This window comes from Rhinolophus sinicus, chromosome 4 (assembly GCF_057876585.1).
Source record: "Rhinolophus sinicus isolate RSI-liver-muscle chromosome 4, RSI-T2T, whole genome shotgun sequence".
Classification (NCBI taxonomy): Eukaryota; Metazoa; Chordata; class Mammalia; order Chiroptera; family Rhinolophidae; genus Rhinolophus; species Rhinolophus sinicus.
This window is the reverse complement of record NC_142504.1, coordinates 96,371,477-96,394,869: the sequence shown is the minus strand read 5'-3', so window position 1 is coordinate 96,394,869 and position 23,393 is coordinate 96,371,477. Positions and strand designations below refer to the sequence as shown.

Here is a 23,393-nt window from a genome sequence, read left to right as displayed (position 1 = left end):
TCCATCAAAAATTATGAAAGGAAGAATTAAGGACGATGATCTATGGAGTTGTTTTTTATTTTCTAACAATTTTTATATAAAATGTTCTAAACTATAACCCATTGTTATTTTTGTAATAGAAACTCATTTCCCATAAATATATTTTAGGTAGTGATTAAGTTACTAGATTCACTCATAAAAGCCAATGCAATTTATAATTTAACTAGGAAAGCATGATCCTTCCATAACACGAAAGTAAGAAAATACACACTATATAAGCAGTCTCTCAATCTCCTCCCCTTCTTTTTTTAAACTTCAGTACTAGTACTTTTAGAAAAAGGTTTAAATTAGAAAGAATGTTGAAAGAGTTTTGAGAAACATATTGAAGGAAACTCGGACTCACTGTGCAAGATTTTCAAAGGTAGTGGCAAATGGGTTTTTTTAGTGAATAAATATCACATTTAAGAATCATCACAGAACCAAGATAAGTAACGCAAGACAGGGAGAGGTTTCCCTGAGGTAACGGAGGCAGAAACTGAAAGAGAAGGGTTAGAAAAGACAAATGTGAGAACTATGGTGGGGAAGTAACAGTGACACTGCACATGGAGAGGTGGAAGGAAGTGCAGCGCTGCAGAGCAACAGCCCCACAGGGCAAGTTTAAGAGCCCCTCCCCCAGCTTCAAGGCAGCTGTGCAGTTACCTGAAGGAAACAACTGAGAAACGGAGATGGGCTGGGGCAAGGGGAGGAGTATTAGGTCATCCGGGTGGTTTTTACATACGTTAGGCATTTTTCATCAAGAAATACGCCTACTGAGATCTACCTATGCCTATAATTAATGTCTTATGTATTGTCACTTTTGCCTCCTCCCGATTAGGAAAGATGAATGACATGTCACCCAAATCTCCCTTCAGTTTGTCATACACGGCACCCTGGGTAGTCACCAACACCTAGCGCCAGATGCCTCGGGTTAGCCTGCTCTGCTCGGCAGGGTCCACTACAAGAACAAGCTACCAGGACACATGCACATGACACCATTAGAGAAGGGGAAAGGGAGGGAGACCAACCTGCCTCCGCATTCAGCTCCTCTAGAAGCCCGCTGGTCCTCCAGGTAGCTCCTGTGTCCTGGCCTCCTACAGAATTACTGTGCTCTTGAACTACTGCAGCCGCCAGTAAAGTGTCCACATTTACCACTTCTGGGTCAGAGCTGGTGTCAGACATATCATAATGAGCTACAACTGGAGGTCCATCTAGGGAGGAAAGAAAATGTATACTTGTATCTAATGTGTGGGGTGAAAAACACTTCTGAAACTAAGAGCCCTCTAAACGCCAGTTGCCTTTATCTTACTCTAGCTGATCAGAAAAGCTGCACTTTATACATCTAATATTTTGTACACAGGGTGGGAGTGGAAAAGATAACCCACGCTTACAAAGATGAGGGACACATTTGGGAAGGAGGTAAAGGAGTGTTATGAAGAACAGAAGACAAGACTATACTGAACAATGTTACACTGAACTGACGTCATACTCTCAGAGCAAAAGATTAAGAAAAAGGGGAAGACTCCACAGAGAAAGTGAAAATGATCTTTTAAAGAAAAAAAAGATGCAAATTATTAAAACTGAATTTGTATTTTTTAAGAGAATGAATCTAGTTCTTTCTCTTAGTAACTAATACTAAACCTCCCCAGTAGATTCCGAAGAAAATCAAATATATATTTTCCTACTTTCTAAAGAAGTCAGGTTAACACTAAGAGCTCTACTTGACTGACTTAACTATTTCCAGTAAAGCTCTTTTATAATATCAGGGATGTTATACATTTTACAACATTCTACAAAAAGACAAGACTCACAAAATCCATCTTCAGGATTTTGCTTTGGATGTCTTGTGAGGGATATTTATATTTTCTTTTCCCTGAGAAAGACAACCAGCTCAGACTCAAGGAAATGATACGCTATCTTATGGGTTATTTCAGAGGAAGATATTGAAGTTCTTACTGGAAAAATAAGAGCTCCCTTCTACCTCTAAACCCCTAACTAGCTGGAAAAGGGCAGCTGAGTTCCAAAGTAATTACACTGTAGTGATTCATGCTAAAATAACTCAATGTTCATGCTTGTAGAACAGATACATGCTTTAAAATGCTAATCTAATCTTTTTCTAACATAACAGCAAAAAGCACAGTTTTCATTCAAGTATGAAACACATCCCTTACGACTACCACCAATTTAGAAGCAGAAATAAAGGAATGCTGTTTCTCCCCCCAACAACTAGGAAATGCAGGCAAATTATGTTTCCATAAAGATTTTTTAATATTATCCAACAAATTAACATTAAACACACCTATTTTATGGAAATCTTGACTATGAAGGAATACATATGCCAATGAATCATTAAAATAGAACACAATGAAAGATTATTGTTTTAATACAAACATCCATTGTGTAAACTGTCACTGAATAAAACATGGAACATACTTGGGTATTTATTTATCCATTAAAACTATGTTCCCAAACCACAGGCTTATGTAGCAACATTTTTAAAACAAAAAAATGACCAAACATAAAGGCAAATGAATTGTTAAGTGCCACTGTATAAAGAACAGACATGTCACAACATGAAAGTCTGACGATCATGACAATTTCAGTTGACTACTTAAAAACAATTTCTAATTCCCCCAAAAGGGTAAAATCGAGTTCATAAAATTCAACAGTGTGGCCTTGGTATCAGTTGGTAATGGATTTTAGTTCAAATGGCAAAAAAAAATAAAAAAATTGGTTCATGTTTGAGGTTTTTCTTTTCTAAAAAAAGAAAAGAAAGCTGTATCATTTATTGAGTTCTCATCAGAGTTCAAAATGATTATTATGGAATTGAGGTACTATGTGATGTCCAAATACTTGTGCCCAAATATGAAGGTCAAGTACAATATTGACTATTTGACCAAATGTTCTATATTTTAAAGGGCTTTATTTTTTTTAAGTGTTTTGTGTTTACAAAAAATTAGTGGTTTATTTTTAAATTGTATCACTAATACCACTCACAGCACTTGCCCCACATCCCTCCCCCACAACTACCAAATTAAGGTAACAGGTCAACAGTCAAGTCAAAATTGTACCACTCCTACATGTATAGTCATGCAAAAAAGTATTAAGTGTATGTGTACATGCAGAGTGATAGCACCTACCCATGGAAATAACTTGTCTGAAAGTCTTCATCAGTAGGAAATACAAGCATAAACTTGTTATCTGGCTTCATTCTTGCATCTTCCATATTTCCAAACAGCACACCTTATAGCTTAGCTTAAATTTTGTATTCATCATAAACAAAGACAGTAATATTTTCATATTTTAATTACAGTTAACAGTTAAAACAAATGATTATCACTGTCATTTTTCATTTCCAGTATATTCAAGCGATGACAAGTCAATACTACACAAATTTTAATAAAGTAAAGGAATAGTTGCCTTTCCAACTTTGTCTTCCAAGAAACCACAATTAAGGACCTTGCATTCCAAGGTCACCTTACACTTATCATTAGCAAACCAAGATTACGTAAGATATGTTTAACACATTTAGCATCAGAGCTTGGACTTTGAATTATTAAGTGAATATTAGCTAACTGATGGTGACAATTTGTAATATTCTTTTAAAATGAGACTCATGCTTCATAGCAGAATTAAGAGACAGGTAAGGTCCTGCAGTAATATTATCGATCTTTTAAAAGAAGTATCTCTTGAAGATAAAAAACAACACCAAACCACTGAGGAGGAGCCAAAAAAATTCAGCACCTTGACAGAATGTCTCTGTCAATTCATTACAGGATGGAATAAACATAGAGATACTGCCCTTCCTCTTATTTGATTATTCCTCTATGCTGTTAAACAACTGGACTGCTACTAAGATTATTCTGACTTTCAAAAACATCCAAATAGTCACTTCAAGTCAAGTTACACATGGAAACATTTCCAATTTACGATCTGGTCATTAATGTAAGCACATTCCATTTTTACAATATTTAAGGTTATCCAAACTCCACATTCTCCTACCTGCTGTGATTACTATTAAAATCTTAAAACAAAAATTTATAATAATGAACTCACTAGCTTTTCTACAATTAAAGTATCACTCTTATAAAGGTAAATTTAACACAATTAGTTAATAACGATTTCGTCTGTGGTTAAGCAAAGTGCTATATTTCTCCTCCTGATTGGAACATTTTGAAATTCTGCTGCCTGTTACAAATTACAAGGCAAGAAAACTTAGGTCCAGCAATCAACAGACTACTTTTTGTATGTAAGAACATCAACTCACCCATTTTATGCTAGAAATAGGTTTGTACCCTCTTACTGACCTCCTAGCCTATAAATAGGTTCTAACTTTCAAATACCAAAATGTAGATGTCATCACACATTCCTGACAATGAGATTTATACTTTTACAAACTTACACCTTCTATATTGTTGTCATCAAATGTTTAATTTTATAAATTAGTTTTCTTTCAGTTAAATACATTCTCTTCTATAGAAATCTCATGGAAACAATTTGAATCACATAAACAAAAAAACAAAGCAAAACCTAACATCCTTTACTACATTTAACCGTGACAAATCCTTCCTTTCAAATTTGACAATCAAAAGCACAAAATTTTGAAACTATACAAGGTAATTACAAAATTTACCACAATCATTTTATGGATGAGAAACTTGAGTCCTTGTTAGGTGGAAAGAGAATAGATTACAGTTGTTCTCCTTGTTGAGGGAACAGGAATGTACAGGCGAGACTGGGAGCAGCACAGCAAGTACACACCGATTTTGGGCAGCAAACACATGGGTTAAAATCCTGCCTACTGCTTCTCCACAGGGTTATATGGTGAGGGTTAGAGAAGACATAACACAGAACACAGGAATTCAAATATTGGTCCCCCCACCTTTCCATTATAATTAGCACCTGCCCTACTTCGCTATTTGTTTGCTTATCTTTGCATGTAAACTCTGCTGTACGCAGTACGCAGAAAGCTTTGAGACACTGCCTGGGCTGGTGCCTGATATGGGTCATAGATTCATTTACCTTCTGAAGTAAATGTGTTGCTGGAGTTAACCAGATCATCACAAATGGGCCTTTTGGGTTTTTATTTTTGTTTGAAATGTCATCTTGGATGCAGTCACATACAAGTATTTCAAAGTGAAATAGAGAGCAGTTTGGGTTATTTCATATTTAGCATCATCCTTGTCTGCAGAGCCCTTCCACTAACACAAATGTTGTCAGTCTCCCAGTCCGAAGTCTAGATCCGGGAAACAGGAATTCCTTTTGTATCCCTGAGATACCTGGAAATATCACTCCTCTCTTGCTGCCTTAGGGCCAAGGAAAGGTGGGGCAATGAATCAATACATTATTTGCCCCTTCAAGTACCATTTCTATGGTTATAGTAATAAACAATAAAACTCAGAAAAAATTCCTTCTTTCCTCCCTACTACAGCCAACATCAAAAGACCCCTCACTAGGAGAGGAAAAATCTACCTTGTTGCTGCCAAAGAACCTCATACAGGCTCTGTCAGCCCAGTCATTAAGGGGTCCAGGCCCAGTGCCATTATCTACAACATTAAGGGAAAAGAGGAAAGGGTGGAAATCACACTCAACCTCAATCCAGATAGTGAGATTCAAAAAAAAAAAGTTACACCCGAAAGAATTCTTAGCACTTAACTAGCCAAAGTGTCTAAGAAGGCATGTGGAGGCCAGGTGAGGGGAATAGGTGTGGTTAAATGAGGTGTGGGATTGAGGGAAAAGGCCAACCTCAAGAGTTGCAGAAGGGAATTTGCATTTTAGGAGAATCTATCCAAGAAAAAAACACCCTTTTCATTACACACCAAAATATTTACCAAGATGACAACTTATATTTGCAAATGAGAAAAAATACAAAAATATTTATGCTGTATTTTTATTACTATCAAATAATAAAAATATATACATAGAACAATTTGCAAAAATAGAAAGTAGTCATTTTGAAAGCATCTCTTAGAAAAGATGATTAATTACATCAACCAAAAAAGACAAAAATCTATGTAGAAAAGTGCCATACCTAGAAAAAAAGGAGCTTTAAATACCAAAAACTGCATTGTGTATATTTTCTTCAGAATAACATCTTAAAACTGTTTTAGTAAAAAGAAAACTGTCTGAGAAGATAGGGCTAAAATGGAAATGAAACGTGGCAATATGCACTGAAATTTTGTTTGGAAGTCTTTTTTAAAATACAACTGAATCAATGCCTACTTTGTACTTGTTTCATCATACCTATCTCAATTACTAAAAATGTAGGTGTTATGAAGATTCCAAGGGGGGGATAAAGTTTTAAGGATTACATCTGTCCTTATGTCATACTGGTAAATGACAGGTCTTTTTCTCCACCCAGAAGTTACCTATGATACTGAAGAAGAGTTAATTATGAAAGGATCCAAGAAGAGGTAACAGCAAATATTTAAGATTATCAGGGTGGTTAAAAAGTTGATCCCAAACAAGAAAAACAATTTAATTTTAACCCATCATCACTAACTACATAGTTGGGAAAACTGAATCAAGGAGTTAACTCAAAAAAGATGACGTAATTTATCTGGATGTTGGAGAGAAAAATACAGAAAACGGGGCACTGGAAGAGGTCACGATCTTTCAATATATCTTTCTATTTCAGGGGCAGGTCCATGACCTACTGTTTTGAAGGTTCAGATCTACAGAGAATAAAACAAATATCTGCACTACATACAAGAAAGAAAAACACAAAAACTGGATAGGATTTTGGCTACATCAACATGTCTATGTACCCTGCTAAAGATTCATCCACTCCAGCTTTTTAATTACTCCTCAAAGCAGTCTAAATTTTGTTATTTTCAAAATATTCCTCAATTTTTAACAGGATAATTTAGGACATATCAAGGAAAAGAATCTTGACATTGTATGTTAAATATGGTATTCTGTTATTTCCTTTTTCGACATACCAATTACCAAAAAACTGAAAATTATCCACAAATATGTAAATTCTATTATTAGCTTTATCAACTACAAGCTAATACCATTGATTTCATTATGGAAAAGCAGGTTTCTTGACTCAGGAACACTTACTGTGAATTAACTGGTAGGGAATCACTAATATAACAACACTGTCCTCAACAGAGTAACGAGAAACATTTCTTTTTTAAAATTTTTATTTATCTAGGTCAGTTGTTACATTTCAAATGCACAGTCAGATAAAAGATATAAAGAAAAATGCAATAAAATAAAAATCACAGTAATTTAATAACATTCTTCTCAAATCTTAGTTATAATAGGAATAAGACTTTGTTATCAAAGAATACACTTCCTCGTGAATTATTATTCTTTCATTCTGTTATATGTTGTGATAATTAAATACGAAAAGATCGACTCAATAATACTAGTAAACTCAATTGGGTTTCAATCCCCACTAACTTTCCTAAACTTCAGAGGAAGTAAAATTAGAAATCAAGGAAAAAATTAAAAGTATACATAGAAACTCCGAAGTTCTTCAAGCTAGTTTGCAACTCATAATACTCAAACAACTCTTGAGGACAAATTTAAATACAAATTTCTTATCTCTACAATGATTGAGGGCATATATGCTATTTCTGGAGAGGATTTTGAGAAGAATTTTTCTTTGAGAACAATTTTTATATAACAATTTAATAATAAATAAATTTTAATAAATTTGCTGAAATTGTTTTGACACTGTATTTTCTGCCCTGTGGCATTCCACAAAATCAGTTTCATTGTGCCCTCACTATGCTATTTAAATAATACAAACAGGAGAAAGGGAAAACAGTATAAGCCAAACAAAACAGAACGGGTGCAATTACTTAAAAGGTCACCTTCTATAAGATAACTTGCCTATAATTTGTTATTCTAAACAGTTGATAGCAACAAAGCCTGTATACCATCTCTTATATAACTTTCATGTAACTGTACCATTAGGCAAATTCAGTTGATATTAAAAGTGGAAATCATTAGTAATAGCAACCTGGGGTGCTCTGTTTGCTCAACAAAAGGACTCACTATATCACTTCTTTCATTACCAAGAAGATTTAAATGATTTCATTTCTAATATTTGGACTTGCATACAAATTTTAAGTATAAATCTTATGTAAATTAAGATATACTTATATTCAGAGATCCTTGCTATTAAATCTGCATAGCAGTAGGGAACGACAAATGAAGCAAAATAAATTGTTGTATCTTCTTTTACTCAGTCTGCTAGTGAAACAAACAAGAGGTCGAAAAACTTTCACCAACAATAAAAATAAATAAAATGACTTTTTCCCTCCAATTTAATCACCGTAACTAGGTTTATCTGTTGGCAACATTTTTTTCTTACATATATTTAAGACTCAATGAATGGGTATTATATTAATGACCTGAATCCAGTAAAATCCCTGATTACGATTGCAGTTATCTGTCTCCAGACAGTTGTCAAATATAACATTAATAAACATACAAAATTAATTACAGAATTCTGAAGGTGGGTACACACACACACACCCTTGAAACTAAGCTCATTCCTCTGAATTGGTAACCAAAAAAACAGGCTTTTCTTTCTCTTGAAGATCCAAAATGACAGAATCCTTTATTCTACTTCTAAGTGGGGGAAAAAAACACTTCACGCAAAATATTAAATCTTTTTTTTTAATCTTAAGATTTTAATTTCACTGTGTTGTGTTCTAAATTAAAATTTTATTTGGGCTTTTATTCCACTTAATTTTAATAATGCACACAAATATGCATCAATATAATTATGAATTAGTATTACCTAATAAGCGGCTCAAATAACCAGATCCGTCGAATCTGCCGGTTAAATTCGCTTAAAATGATTAGGTATCTAATGTCCTAGAACACTGAATTAACACAAACTAGGCAGAAAGCAGTCTACAGACAGATTATCAGAAAACACGTTTACCTTTAGTGAGGCGATGATGCCTTCTTTTAAATACCAGCAGCTAAATTCTACGTGCATATATTAGAGAAATGCAATAATCCAGATATAGAATTTTATTCTTAAATAAACAGCATTTCAACCATGTCTTGAATAATGCTATAGGTTGAAAGAAGCTTCTTTCCAGCATTAGCCCTTTATAGACTACAAGAGTCTAAACAGAATACACTCCTCACCCTTTTAAAACTCAAGGAAAATTAAGGGAATTCAAGGTAAATTGAGGAAAGACCAGTAGGCACTTCTAAAACAATACCTACATGAAAATGTCACCATACAATACAAAAAGTAATTCCCACTTCTTCGTATTAGTACTTGTAAGTACTACTTATAATCTTACGAATACAGACTTTGCGTCAGTAAAAGCATTCAATAATCCACAACAGCAGTTAAAAAAAACAAAAGAAGTATTAAAACTACTGCAAATACTTGATGCTTCTTTACATGTCCATAATACAAAAACAAACTTTTTTTTTAAAAAAAAGAGGAATTTTAAAATTATGCAACCTGAGAAGGTGTAATCATTTAAAGCACAACTCATAAAAACATTGTTTTTCAAAACAATCTTTAAGACAGCAACATATTTTCAAGGCCCTGTGAGAAACTGAAAATCAGGATAAAATTGTATATGTTTCTGCTACAAAACTCTCCAAACCCCAAAATATCAAATTTTACTTTAAAATAAATTTTAGCATTTTGGCATATATTCTATGAATTAATTCAATATATTCTGGTGTTCCCTTTCTTTTTACCAAAACCCCTCTAATCTTTATCCGAAATTATGTAGAAAGGCTTCCCAAAATTATTAGTGTTTAATACCTTCTAAATATTCAAAATGTTATTACCTTGAATATCAATTATTAAAACTTATGTTTGAACCCTTGTGTAAATCGCTGCAGCCACTACAGAAAACAGTATGGCGATTCCTCAAAAAATTAAAAATAGAGCTGCTATGTGATCCAGCAATTCAACTTCTGGGTATTTATCCAAAGAAAATGAAAACATTAAATTGAAAGGACATCCCCATGTTCACTGCAGCATTATTCACAACAGCCAAAGCATGGAAATAAGTGTCCAAACGGATTAATGGATAAAGAAAATGTAGTTTTATATATATATATTCGTGCTATTCGAATATATATATATCTCCATTCTTTTTTATGGCAGGCATAAAAAATGAATTCTTGCGACAACATGGATGAATCTTGAGGGTATTATGCTAAAACAAAGACAAGTGCCATTATGAAATCTAAAAAAACAAAAACCAAATTCAGAGATTGGCTATTGCCAGAGGTAGACGGCAGGGCGTGAGGAGTTGAGTGTTTATGGGTGAAGAGAGTCAAAAGATATAAACTTACAGTTATAAAATAAATTAAGCCATGGAGATGTAAGGATGCATGGTGATTATAGTTAATAATACCATACTGTATACTTGAATGTTGCTAAGAGAGTAAATCTGAAAAGTTCTTATCACACAAAAAAAATTCTGCAACTAGGTGTTGTGACAGATGTAAACTAGACTTATTGTAGTCAACTCACAATACAAATACTGCTCACAATACATACAAATACTGAATCATTATGTTATATACCTGAAAATAATATAATGCTGTAAGTCAATAATACCTCAATAAAATAAAATAAAGCCTTTGATAATTCCATTCCAATTAAATTTTTCATAGAAACAAAACAGAAAAAACTCCAGACTTCTTACTCTGTTATCTAATAACAACAATCAGAATATATCCAGTCAATACTAGGAATTATTTGTCTATGTTATTCTTAAAAGATGAATTCTTATTTTCTATTTTAAAAATAAAAAGCATTTCAGAACATGCTTATATATATATCAAATATTAAATCAAGAAACAAAAAAGTGCTTGAAGCAAAACTGCTTCAATACATGCATAGAAAAATATCGTTACCATGCTGAAATTAATATTTTCTTATGTCTAAATTCCATGTCTAGTAAAATCTGTGCACCCAGTAAAAAGTTGAAGACAGAACAAACTTCCCTGAAAACATCTCAACTTCAAGTAAGGATTATAGAATTAGTTCAAATTTGGTCAGTCATCCAAAACCAATATGCTCTTTCCATTGATACAAAACTTAACTTTAAAAAAAAATTAGCTGAAGTAGTTTACAAGTGTTGCACTATTATTTCTGAGAAAAATCCATCAATTACAATAAATTCCTATATTTTATGGTGAAAAGTCATACTAACATTATGTAAGAGTTTAGCATATGTGAAGAAATTTATCATAAGTTGCATTGGTGCTCAAACCTTACTGGTGACAAGCCCTATTTGTCAAATTATGTTCAGGAAATCTGACAGTCATTACACAATAAAGACGACACTTCTGGTCTTTTTCATCAATTCATACATATATTCTTAAATGAGAACTGAGCACATTAACAAGCCTTCCCCCCCAAGTTAACTTCCAATGCTCATACATCAAGTTCTAAAAAAGAAAACACCAAATAACATAGTTATTTTTCAGTTCAAAACTAGAAAAGAAAAAAAAAATGGGCTCAGTCTATTGCAGCTAGTTTACAAGTTGCAAGTATGTGGATATAGAACTGAGTAAAAAAAGTGGTGATAGTTTTTCTGACTAAAATTATTGGTAAATTATTAAAATAAAGTTCTTGATTGTTTATATATGAAACTCCAAACACACCACCTATCCTTCATCTTACAAAACACAGAATTAGATATTTTCCCTAAGTTGCAACTTCATCAGATATTAAAATATTTAACTTTTTTCATGTTTAGAAATTCTTATAAATTTGAAGGGAAAGACTAATAAATTTTTATTTGTACAAAGCACAATTTTTTTTAAAAAGGTAGTGTTAGCAAAGTTACATATTCCTATTGAAAACTTTCATCCTAATTTAGCTGTTTCTCACAATATTCCTACCAATGCAGAAAAGATAAAATACCAGTATCTCCCAATACTGGGCCACACATACAGATATCATGTTGCAAGACTTTCAATCCTATGACATTTTCTTCCCTTTGACATACTCCATGGGCCCTTTAACATGCCAAAGACCATTTATTTTCAGTCCAGGGATTGAAAACAAAATTAAATTGGTAGTACATTAGCTAATACACGTAGTCACTAGTCACTTAAAAACCCATTCAATACATACCCTTAATAGAGTGATCATTTCATCTGTTTCCTCAACAGGTACCTTTACATCAGGTACTGGACAATTTCACTGGATGATATCTGTCAGGCTATTACCTCAGGCACTGAACTTTAAGATAGAGCTCAAGATCATCTATGTAACAATGAAAGACTATTGTTCTCATGCATGATATCAAACTCCAGTCTAATCTGCTTTCCCCACAGTATCTTGCATAGTACGTACAGAGTATATATTTGCTCAAAAATTAATTCATTCTTCCTTCATATAAATGTTACTTAATATTATAATTCATGGAAGACTAGCAACAAACTAGTTCATTAAACGACATATGGAAGAATGATATAAAAATGTTCATGCAGTACATTCATTCATGATCTTCAGAGTGGGATTAATTATGTGATTCCCCCTACCGGAATCAGAAACAAGTCAACAGTGTTTGTAGGAAATAAATGCTAAAAGAGTCTCAAAGAATTAACTACTTACCTATTTGGATTCACTAAGATTCCCTATTTTATACCTTATTTATATTTTTGGCATGAAAAAAAACATAAAATAAGGATCATTCCTAGTTATCATATAAATATGGTTCTACATTCCAACCATATGTAACAAAACTCAAGCTAAGATTTGTCAAATTCCGCTTTGTTCTGAATATCTAATTTTTAAAAAAGAAACTGTTTACTATTATAATTTTTAAAAATCAAAAGAAACTTACAATGGGCAAAAACAAATTCTTTCTTACACAATCCAAAAAGCAGATAGTTAACACAATTTTGTGATAGATTCAAAGGTTGTTCTAAAATATTCCCATTCTCAGCCAAGTTAACTGAAAAACTGTTACAAGTCTTTGGGAATTCTAATGTACTGTCAACACTCCAGCAAGTCACATAAGAATCAAAGGGCTGCTGTGGCAGTTCTTGGAAATCAGGCATCTGCATGTAAGCACCTGATTGGGTGATAGGGGAAAGGCTTTGGCCAACTAGCTGCATTTTAAGTCCCCTGGGTTCCAGCAGCGGATTGTTCTCTTCGCCAGTGTCAAGGTGAGTTAACTTTTCCATCCACACGCAGAGCGTCTCCTCTGTCTGCCTCTGCATCTGGGAAAAACAGCTCATGGCCTCTTCTAGGACACTGCCTACGTGGTTCCTATCACACACAGCACCCCTGTCCAGTAATCCTGGAATTTCCCTGGGCGCTCCTTCAGATCCCCCAGCACGACTGAAGTCAGCTTTAAAGACATTGAGGCAGGCCATTTGATAAAACATCATTAATTCAGAAAATTGTATTTTTATTAAGACATGCTTATTCAGGAAAATAGCATAAGCATTACTAAGAACAGCCATATAAATAGAGCAGTGAGAAGCAGCACTTAAATTAACTAACCAAACTAAGGTAATTCCAAGAAAAATAAAACAACTAACATAACCACCATTTTTCATAGCTTCAATATATCTGCCTGGCAACACATATTCTGTTACAATACAAGTAACTATTAATCTATGACAGTGGTTTTCAACCTTAGCTAACACATAAAAACCAGGAGTGGTGTAACAAATACCAAAACCTAGGTGGGCTCCAAGGCATTATAAGCTTGTTTTGTTTTGTTTTAAGCTCCCCAGGTGATTGGAATGTACAGCCTTGGTTAAGAACCACTATGTCCTCCAATATTTTTATTGCTTTGACTTTAAAATTCTAAGTGTCATTTTGGCAGCTGGCCCATAATAAGTCAGTATACAATAATTCTCAGCTGAGTCTTACCAAACACTCATTTCAAGTTTTAAAAAATTCCTTATGGAAACCACATAAAGGATATACACAAGTTTGGGATATGCTACCCACCCCTCTGGAGAGCAAATCAATGGCTGAGTTGTCCTGCAATAAAGAAACCTGTTTCCACATGATCCAACACTTTCTAAATGTGCACATAATGTACAGCTATTACTATCCAGTAGAACAGTGGTTTCATGGGATTTCAGTTTAGAATATGCTCCCCTACATATCCTGTTTTATCCTTGAATGAGGCCAGATTATCTTTGGTTTGGGTCCCATACAGTTTGGGTCTCTAAAAAAACTAATTATACTGAACTCTTCATTTTTTCAGGGAGCTAATAAAAATGTTGCCTCCTCAGACCACTTGACTACACTATCTAAAATGGCTTTTCTATCTCACCCCTGGTCTTCATCTCTTATATCCTGCTTTATTATTATTCATAGTGCATATTCCTAGCTGACACTGTTTCCCCGAAAATAAGACCTAGCCAGACCATCAGCTCTAATGCATCTTTTGGAGCAAAAATTAATATAAGACCGGGTATTATATTTAAAAAAGACCGGGTCTTATATTAAAATAAGACCAGGTCTTATGTTAAGTTTTGCTCCAAAAGACGCATTAGAGCTGATGGTCCAGCAAGGTCTTATTTTCGGGGAAACACGATAGCATATGGTAATTCATTTATAGTCTCCTCAAAAAAGAGTAAGTTCCATGAGGGCAGGGATTTTTCACTCACTGTTGCATTCCCAATGCTGAATAGTAGGTGCTCAACTATTTGCTAAATAAACGAATGATTGAGGGAATCAATCTTGGCCCTTACCATCTACCTATATATTAAGAAGTCTTATTAAAAACAGCCCTATGAAACGCTCAATTGTAATTAACCCCAGATATTTCTGAAAATATGGTTCACTTTATCTTAATAGTGGTTTTTTATGAAGATGTAAAAGAAAAATTTACCAGATCCCAGTATTAAGTGTTTCTCCTAGACAATGAGAACTGTTTAACCAGTTATGCCACCTCATTTCAATAACTAAAAGCATGGGACAAATTTTTAGCACCATTTTATCTAGTAAATAAAAACGTCATGAAGTTTTGTTACCAATCTTCCCTCTAATTTCATCTTACTACTTTTCCCGATTACTCCAGCCTTTCTTCATGTTTAAAAAAAAATTGTTTATATGTAAACTTCCTCAAGAAGGAAGTACCTTTCCCCAGAGTGTGGTATATTTAGCTTATGGAAAGATTAAATGGAATTTAAAGAATATTAAACTTTCTTTACACAGTTTCCCCTGTTTGAACTGCTGGGTATAGCACAGGAAATCAGATGGCTACTTTGATTTGTTTCAGATTCTGGCATTGCTTATTTTTCAACAAACAGTTAAAAATGTGTATTTAAAAGCTCAATTCAGAAAATGGTATAAAAATACTTATGCTGGGGACAGTGAGGTAAGTTTCAGCCTCATAAAGATGACTACCAGCAATAAACACTGATAAGCAAGATATTTTGAGATCTTAAAAACAGGGACCAATTAGACATTTGTCAAAACCCATAGGATGTTCAACACCAAGAGTGAACCCTAATGTAAACTATGGACTCTGGGTGACAATGATGTGTCAATGCAGGTTCATCGATTGTAACAAATGTCCCACTCTGGTGCATGATGCTGACAGTGAGGGAGGCTGCGCATGTGTGAAGGCAGGAGGTATATGGAAAATCTTTCTACCTTCTGCTCAATTTTGCTGTGAACCGAAAACTGCTCTAAGAAATAAAGTCTATTAAAAAGAAAACAGGAACCATATTCTCACCTTAAACACACATATGTTCTTTTATTAATACTAAGATGTATTCTACTTTGAGAAAAAGAATTGTATCGAAAGCAAAGCTTATGCTTTTGCATATACAAAGTTAATATAGGCACTCAACTTCAGGAAGTAAGTTAGGAAAAGCAGGCCGAAAATAATACCTTGTTGCTTTAACATTCAAGACTGCAGAAGGACAGCCATCGGGAAGATATCAAAGCTTCTAAACTTAAGGTAACACTATCCAGACATTGTAGCAGAGAAAAAACCACATTTAAACAACGCATGCTTTTAAAAGAATCACTTAAATGGAATAAAAGAAAAAAGTGCTCATGCTTGTTAATTAATATAAAGCTACACTGTGGTTTTTATAATTGATAAGATTTTTAAAAACTCGACTCCACTGTTCAGACCTTGATATCCACTAGCACTAACACAGCTTAACTGAACCAGACTGCAGTTTCATGATGATGTTTAGCTATGGGAGACTTAAAATGCCAATTCTCAGCTCTGGCTGCTCACTCACCATTGGGGGAGCTTTACAAATGCTGATGCCTTTATGCTCAGTGAAATAAGTCAGACAGAAAAAGACAAAGACTGTATGATTTCACTTACATGTGGAATCTAATCAAACTGAACTCACAGAAACAGCAAATTGGTGGTGGGCGCGGGTGGGGTGGGGGAGAGGATGGGGGAAGGTGATCAAAGGGCACAAGCTTCCAGTTATAAGATGAGTAAGTTCTGGGGATGTAATGTACAGCATGGTGACTGTAGTTAACAATACTGGATATATATGAAAGTTGCTAAGACAGCAGATCTTAAAAGTTCTTAATACACACAAATTGTAACTATGTGAAATGATGAATGTGTTAACTAACATTATTGTGGTAATCATTTCACAATACAAATATCCACCAAGTAATCACGTTTTACACCTTATACTTACACAATGTTGTATGTCAATTAGATCACCAAAAAGCTCGGGGGTGGGGGAATGGTGGTGCCTGGGTCAGACCCAGAGATTCTGATTTAATTGGTCTGGAGTGGTGCCTGGGCATCATAAATCTTAACTGCTCCCCAAATGATTCTATTATACAGCCAGATTGAAAACTGCATGGATTTTACCTGCCTTGTTTGCATTTACTAAGCTGAAAATAAGCAGTTTTCACCTGATTACTCTGTCTCAGTGTTTTGTTACCAATGTATTTACTGGGTCTCCTAAATAGCTACTAAAATACAACCAGATTATAAAAGGCTTAAAATGGGAATGTGGGCTTTTAGCCACTTCATATTCAGTCTAGGAAAAAGGTCATGGTATTACCAGTGTAGGTTTGGGGTCTTCTACCATGAGTCCCCCACTGCTTAAGTTAATATTAATTTTTTTCCAAGCAATTCAATCCCCAATAAATAGGCTAAGAACCTTCACAAATCATAAAACAAATGTGGCAGGAGGAAAACGTGCAAAGAACATAAGATTGTTTACCAAAAGAATACAAATGGACAAACATGATTTTTCAACTTCACTAGTGAGCAAAGAAATGCAAATTAATGCTAAGATACAATTCTTCCATCGAATCAGCAATTTTTTTTTTTTTAATAAATACTCAGCAAGAATAAAGTGCACCAAACCCTCAAGCTCTTAAGTGGAATAAACTTAATATATTCTTTAAAAGCAATGTGGCAGTATGTGTCAAGGGCTGAAAATGTTCACACCCTTTCCCATAATAGCAAAAAGTAAAAACAGCCCCAAAGGACCAGTGTTAGGGAAGTTATCTTACAGTTAGCTAAATTATTTTTTTTTAAATAATAAATTTTACGGAGAATATTGTTTTGGCTGAATTCTCAAAATGCAATGTTAAGAGGAAAAGAAAAACAGAAGTACATATACATCGTATGATAAATTTTGTTATATATTATGGAAGGCAGCATATTCAAATGTTAACATAAAACAGGATTATGGGTGATTTTAATCTACTTCACATTTTTCTATTTTCAAAAATTTCTACAAAGGATTTATTACTTAAAAACTTCTGTTTTTTAAATTTTCAAGCAAGAGTAAATTGATCTCAAGCATAAGTCTCTACCACAGAAAAATTGTGAGGCAATGTCACAATGCACTTCAGTGCATAAACGTGTTATGATGAATAGCGGGTGGTGACATCCAGCGTGAATGGGGCTAAGCGGTTCCGGCCACACAGTTTGGGAATTCAGTGATCTCACACCACTGTCCCCAACAGGCTCCCTGACATTCTCGAAAATAGACCAATTAGATTTTCTAAATACAAATCAGCCAAGACAACTGACCCTTACCTACCAAGGTGGTTACTACTTTTGGAACCTGTCTAAATAGGCATTTATTTATATGGTGACTATTAAGCCACATAAAAGCAGGTCATTTTAGCCAAAACAAGATTCAGTTACCCTAAAGTTTACTCCAGGCTAAATCTTTATGAAAAACAACACTTACTGAAAAAACTTCCTCGCTGCCCATGTAAACTGATGCACGTAAGTTAGTCTGTTCAGAGAATTTCTTGAACTGAATGAAATGTGATGTCCATTATTCATATTCACTAAAATCAAAATGCCCTGAAAGAGCCGACTTTACAGAGCTAGTCTCAAAGTGATTTTTACAGAGACACGCCCCCTCCAGGAGAAATAATGCTCCCGTCATAAAACTGCAAAGAGTGATTAACGGTACAGCAAGATCATCTATGAGATAAATGAGACATCTGATAAGAGCCTTGAATACTCAAGACCATCACACAGTATTTTTCACATTAATAGTCACTATAACATTCCATTTTTGCTCATCTCCAAGTCCCCAGAATGAACGAACTGCTAGAATTATCTTGGTATGCCTCCAAACAGATTCTTAAAACAGTAATACATTTTCAAAAACTTCAAGGACAGAACGATCTAGTATGCATACTAAGCTGCTTTCCAGTTAACTGTTAACTAAAAAAAAAGGCTTCATAAAAATCTGTTGCCCAGATATCAAACTCAATTCTTAAGCATTATCGTGCACTATGTAAGTCTGCATCATTATTTTCCCTCTTAAAAGAAAAAGCATTAGTTGTTAAATTATTTGGCATAAGAGAACACTTAGCATGATTCCTTCTATGTTGAAGCTGTTGCCAAACAAAAGCTTATAAACAAAGCATTTTCTGAATTATTAAATTAGATGACCTTGATGAAAGAATAGAGCAAGAATCTCAGTATAGCAGAATCCTGTTGGTTTCATTCTGTGTCAACAGCTGGACTCAGATTTCAACATCCCAGAGACTGTTAGGCACGTCCAGTCTAAGGTTCGCCTGAGTGTCCATGGTGCTGCACTCAAGTCAGTTCATAATTTATCCTATCTGTACGATTTCCACACCTTTCCACAACTGCCCTTGCTATAGAAGGTTGAGTGTATCCCCCTTCTCCATAGTGATACTGTGACTCAGAAAACTGAGGTACAAATAACTGTTGTATTAAAATGCACAAGGTCACAATTTTTCCAGGGTAACAATATGGACAGTTGAAATGAACTTCCTGATATTTAAATGTAGGCTGTTCCATCTTTGCTGCTTTGCATAACTGCAGGAAAGACCATTCATACCTGTCTCATGTGAACAGCACCTCCTAAAACTATACAGGGCACAACTAAGGCAGTCACATACAGCGACCCTGCACTTTTACCTACCACTTTATTCTCCGTGATGACCTTAGAAAACTCGACATATTTTCAAAAGTCACAACTTACTACATCATATGAACAAAATAAATTTTAGAAACTGAAATTTATAGATACTAATTTACTTTGGTGTTTGGTAAGTATTCATTTCCGAATAGACAAGAAACAGACCCCTGGTGGTTTAAAAGTTTTAAACACTGGTCAAGGTAGTCAATTAGCAAAGAGGTTTGGAAAATATAAACAAAGCACATCTAACTATGTAAGCCAAACGAAGAGCGCCCATGAACACATTTCTCATGCCACCTCTACAATGGGGTCTATCTTCAAAGGGAATTTTGTTCACCTACCTTCTTCCTTCCCATAAAAAGGCAAAGTATTGGGGTGGTTACATAAAGATCTGTTTAGTGAGTGCAATTAAGCACTGTATCAAGAGATCCATCATGATTAAGATTAGAACAGAACATAAGAATAAACAAACAATTTTACAGGTATTAATAAGTTTTCTTAAAAATATTAAACGTAAAACTGAAATATATGTAGAACCTGCCTTAGAACAACCCCAAAGTCTGCTTCTCTCATGCACTTAACTGATGAGCTTCAATTAAACCCCCTCCCCATTAATTTTAAGGAACTACCATAAGAATTCAGTAGATATTAAAACAGTAAGCCTTTCTTCTGACTGTTAAAAACTTATATTTAATATACTATATGATGAGATTTTTATTATTAGAAATTGAAGACTTATAAAGTGCTTTAAAACCCATCATTCTTGTTTTGAGTTTATATCAGTTTTGATTAGCTAGAGGTTTAATTAACCAATATTCTTTTTCTTGAAATATTCTTTGTATGTCAGCAATATGCTGTCTGCATATGTAAAATCAAAAACCTTTCAGAAAACTAGGAGGAAAAAACATAGTCACTCATAAAACTCTGAAAACCAAAACTTCCCTCTTTAATATAGCAATAAACAATGTTGTCATGACCTATTAAGTGCAATCTAGTTTACAGAATGTTCCTAATCCTAACAGTCTCTTCAATAATGAGAATTCACCAATTAGGAACTGTTCAGATCTCATCTTTCTTCCACTATGAAATCCAAAGACTTCCTTTATCATGCACAATACCAGATGTGATAACACGGAGAAAGAGATAGTGTCAAACATTTAATAAATTAAACCCTATACTAATAATGCTGGAACAAGCAGATTTCTATCAAACTTTCTAAAGCTTTGGGAGTAAGGGGGAGATTTTGCAAAAACATTATTTTCAATGAGAGTGACAACTTAAGTAGAAAAATGTGCACCAAGGATAACTAGCTTATCATGCACTGAATCGAGGAAAAACACATAAAACTATTGTTTTAGGATGAACAGTTATTAGAAAACTTTAACAAAAGATAGAACATGTTATTTCAGACACCAGAAGCTCGAGTGCAGCGGCTATATAATAAAGCAAGGTGCCGATTCCTGAGGATAGTGTACTTAGTAATAATGCTGGCCAGTGAGTACTGAATCTAAGCAGCGCTAAGAAGGCAATGATGGGAGTCAGGTCACGTGTCACAGAGAAAGAGGTGTGTGGAAAATTCCATTACTTAAAAATAATCTTGTCCCTATCATTAGCCATTTAAATATTCTTTTTGCTGATGTGCTAAAGTGCACTGGAAACCTCAGCACAGGTTTTTTAAATTGGCCACGTCTTGTTAATACACTGCAGTCTTCAAATTTACAGAGCTGCAGGTGTCCTGGATTTTTTCAAGTGTCACTCATCTAACTGAGCCTGACGGCTGAGAAATGCTGTCAGGTGCTCAAGAGTCAGTTTAAAAAACACCCTCTACCTGGTATCTCTGCAGTGATTGTCTTGCTGCTCCCTGAAACCTCTTCATCATCATCTGACGAGCTCGTGCTTGAGTCACAAGTCAGGTCACTGTCACTGGTACTACTGTCCTGCAACAGGTTGTATTTCTTACGCGCAGCAGCCTCCCGTTTCTGCCTCAGGAGCCTGATTCTCTCCTTCTGCTTTTGGCTCCGGTGACCTTTCACCTTGGCAACTCGGCCGTTCTGTTTATCACTGGATTGCCGGTTTTTCTTGGCAGCCATAGTGGATGTTTCACTTTCAGAGCGGGACCGCCGAGACTTGCGCCCAACTGTGGCACCAGACACTCCAGAAGGGTCTCCTTCTACCGCAGTTTCTGCCTGGGAGGGTTCATTCTCTTCTGCAGAAGACAACGTATCGGAGTCAGCCAGGTGACCACTAGAGGAAGGGGAAAGCATGCAGTGATTAGAGGAGTCACTCTCATAAACTCGGCCAGTTGTCGGCTTGTCACTCTCTGTGGACGCTAACTGAGACTCAGAAGAGTCCCTTCTCAGTTCCATCAATAAGCAGGGCATTGAAGAAAGAACTGCAGAATCTACTACACCATCTTTCTGAACTTGAGATTCCAGTTCTACAGATCCGTCTTCCTCCTTAGCTGTCTCTTGTTCGGATGTTTTCGGTGGAACTTCCGACTCAATGAGTTCTTCGACTTTTCCAACTGCCTCCTCCATCTTCATTTCAGACTTTCGAGTTAAATCATGGAGCAGTCTAGGAAACTATGTCAAAGATGCCACAGGAAAGCAACCTGTACAAAAACACACAAAATCAATTAACAGAAATGGCAAATTCTTTCATAAACACAATATGCCTACCTTTCTAAGTGGGTGGCGAAAGTTATTAACATACAGGCCTTTAAAATATATGTATCTTCATATATTCATTGACAGTCAAATTCAAAAGACTTAGTACTATCAAAATACTAGCATACACAGCTACCAAAAATGGCACAATATTAATCCTCTATTCCTGAACCTGCAAGGCCAGCAAGCAACCAAATAAGGGTTTTCAACTTTAAAACTTAATTTAATGTGTTTAAGAAATGGATCCTCAAAATTCTGACATAGGTAATATGTACGTTTTGACTTTAATATAAATGACAAAGAAGGCTTTAAAAGTGCTCTAGAAAACAAGTTAACTGGAATGATTAATTTTACACTCAAATCATTTAAGAAAGGGGGCGTGGGGGAGAGTTACAGTGGAGTAGCATCAACTGTACCTTTACGTTTAAAAAAAACACACAAAACTTCAACTACAGGAGGTGTATTTGGCAAATGAGCAACCAAAGCAATTACATGCATCAAACCTGCCTGCTCTTCCTCTCAGTAAAAGCTGCTCTAGAGGGCATTACGACGAAAGGCCTGAATTTGTTATTCCCTCAGGCCTTCCTAGTTCCCACGTACCTCTCATCATGCTGAGTGTGAATCTAGTGTTTAACCGTATGTTTTATTTCATAAACAGCAGCTACTAAATACAGAGCAACTATTTTGTGAACTTAGAAAACCTAGGACACTCTATTCAACGAATGACTTAAGGGGTTTAAGAGAAAACACCCTACACACATTTTCCACCTTGATGTTAACTTTAGGACTTAACAGCCCTACCCCACTGTGTGTACTGTAATCCCACTAAATCATGGAGAAACAGGACATAATCTTTAACCACAAGAGTTGTGACTTATACAGTACAAGCTTCGTTAACTGGTAGTTTTTAAGAGGATATTAAGAATGTGCAGGGCAATTATTACCTCACTCTGTACATAGGAAGTTAAAGAAGGCAATTCTCATGATGGCCCACAGGTCACACACCGACATAAACATTACGCTAAGCAGTATGCCGGTCAGGTACAATAAGACATCATCACTTCACTCCGAGCTACTTGATAGTTCACTATGAGGTAGGCAGCAGCTAGAAAATATCTGAAAAATCCTTTGATTGGGGCAGCCGGATGGCTCAGCTGGTTAGAGCGCGAGCTCTGGACAACAGGGTTGCCGGTTCGATTCCCACATGGGCCAATGAACTGCGCCCTCCACAACTAGATTGAAGACAACAAGATGCCACTGAGCTTCTGGGGGCGGCCGGATGGCTCCGTTGGTTACAGTGCGAGCTCTCAACAACAAGGTTGCCAGTTCGATTCCCGCCTGGGATGGTGGGCTGCGTCCCCTGCA

General features: G+C 35.2%; 1 protein-coding gene across 5 annotated transcripts in view; it reads right to left on the bottom strand.

Moving 5' to 3' along the window:
• ARK2N (arkadia (RNF111) N-terminal like PKA signaling regulator 2N) overlaps nucleotides 1-23,393 on the bottom strand; it is a 66,519-nt gene that overhangs the window by 20,987 nt on the left and 22,139 nt on the right. For 2 of the 5 annotated variants that reach the window (XM_074340037.2, XM_074340036.2), the window contains exons 2-3: nucleotides 21,191-21,973; nucleotides 1,236-13,334 (exon numbers count right to left, since the gene is read on the bottom strand). In XM_074340037.2, the coding sequence (XP_074196138.2) occupies nucleotides 12,772-13,334; nucleotides 21,191-21,905 (1,278 nt within the window). In that variant the 5' untranslated portion in view covers nucleotides 21,906-21,973 and the 3' untranslated portion in view covers nucleotides 1,236-12,771. The other 3 variants (XR_016021167.1, XM_019739682.3, XM_019739685.3) reach the window with 3 other exon arrangements.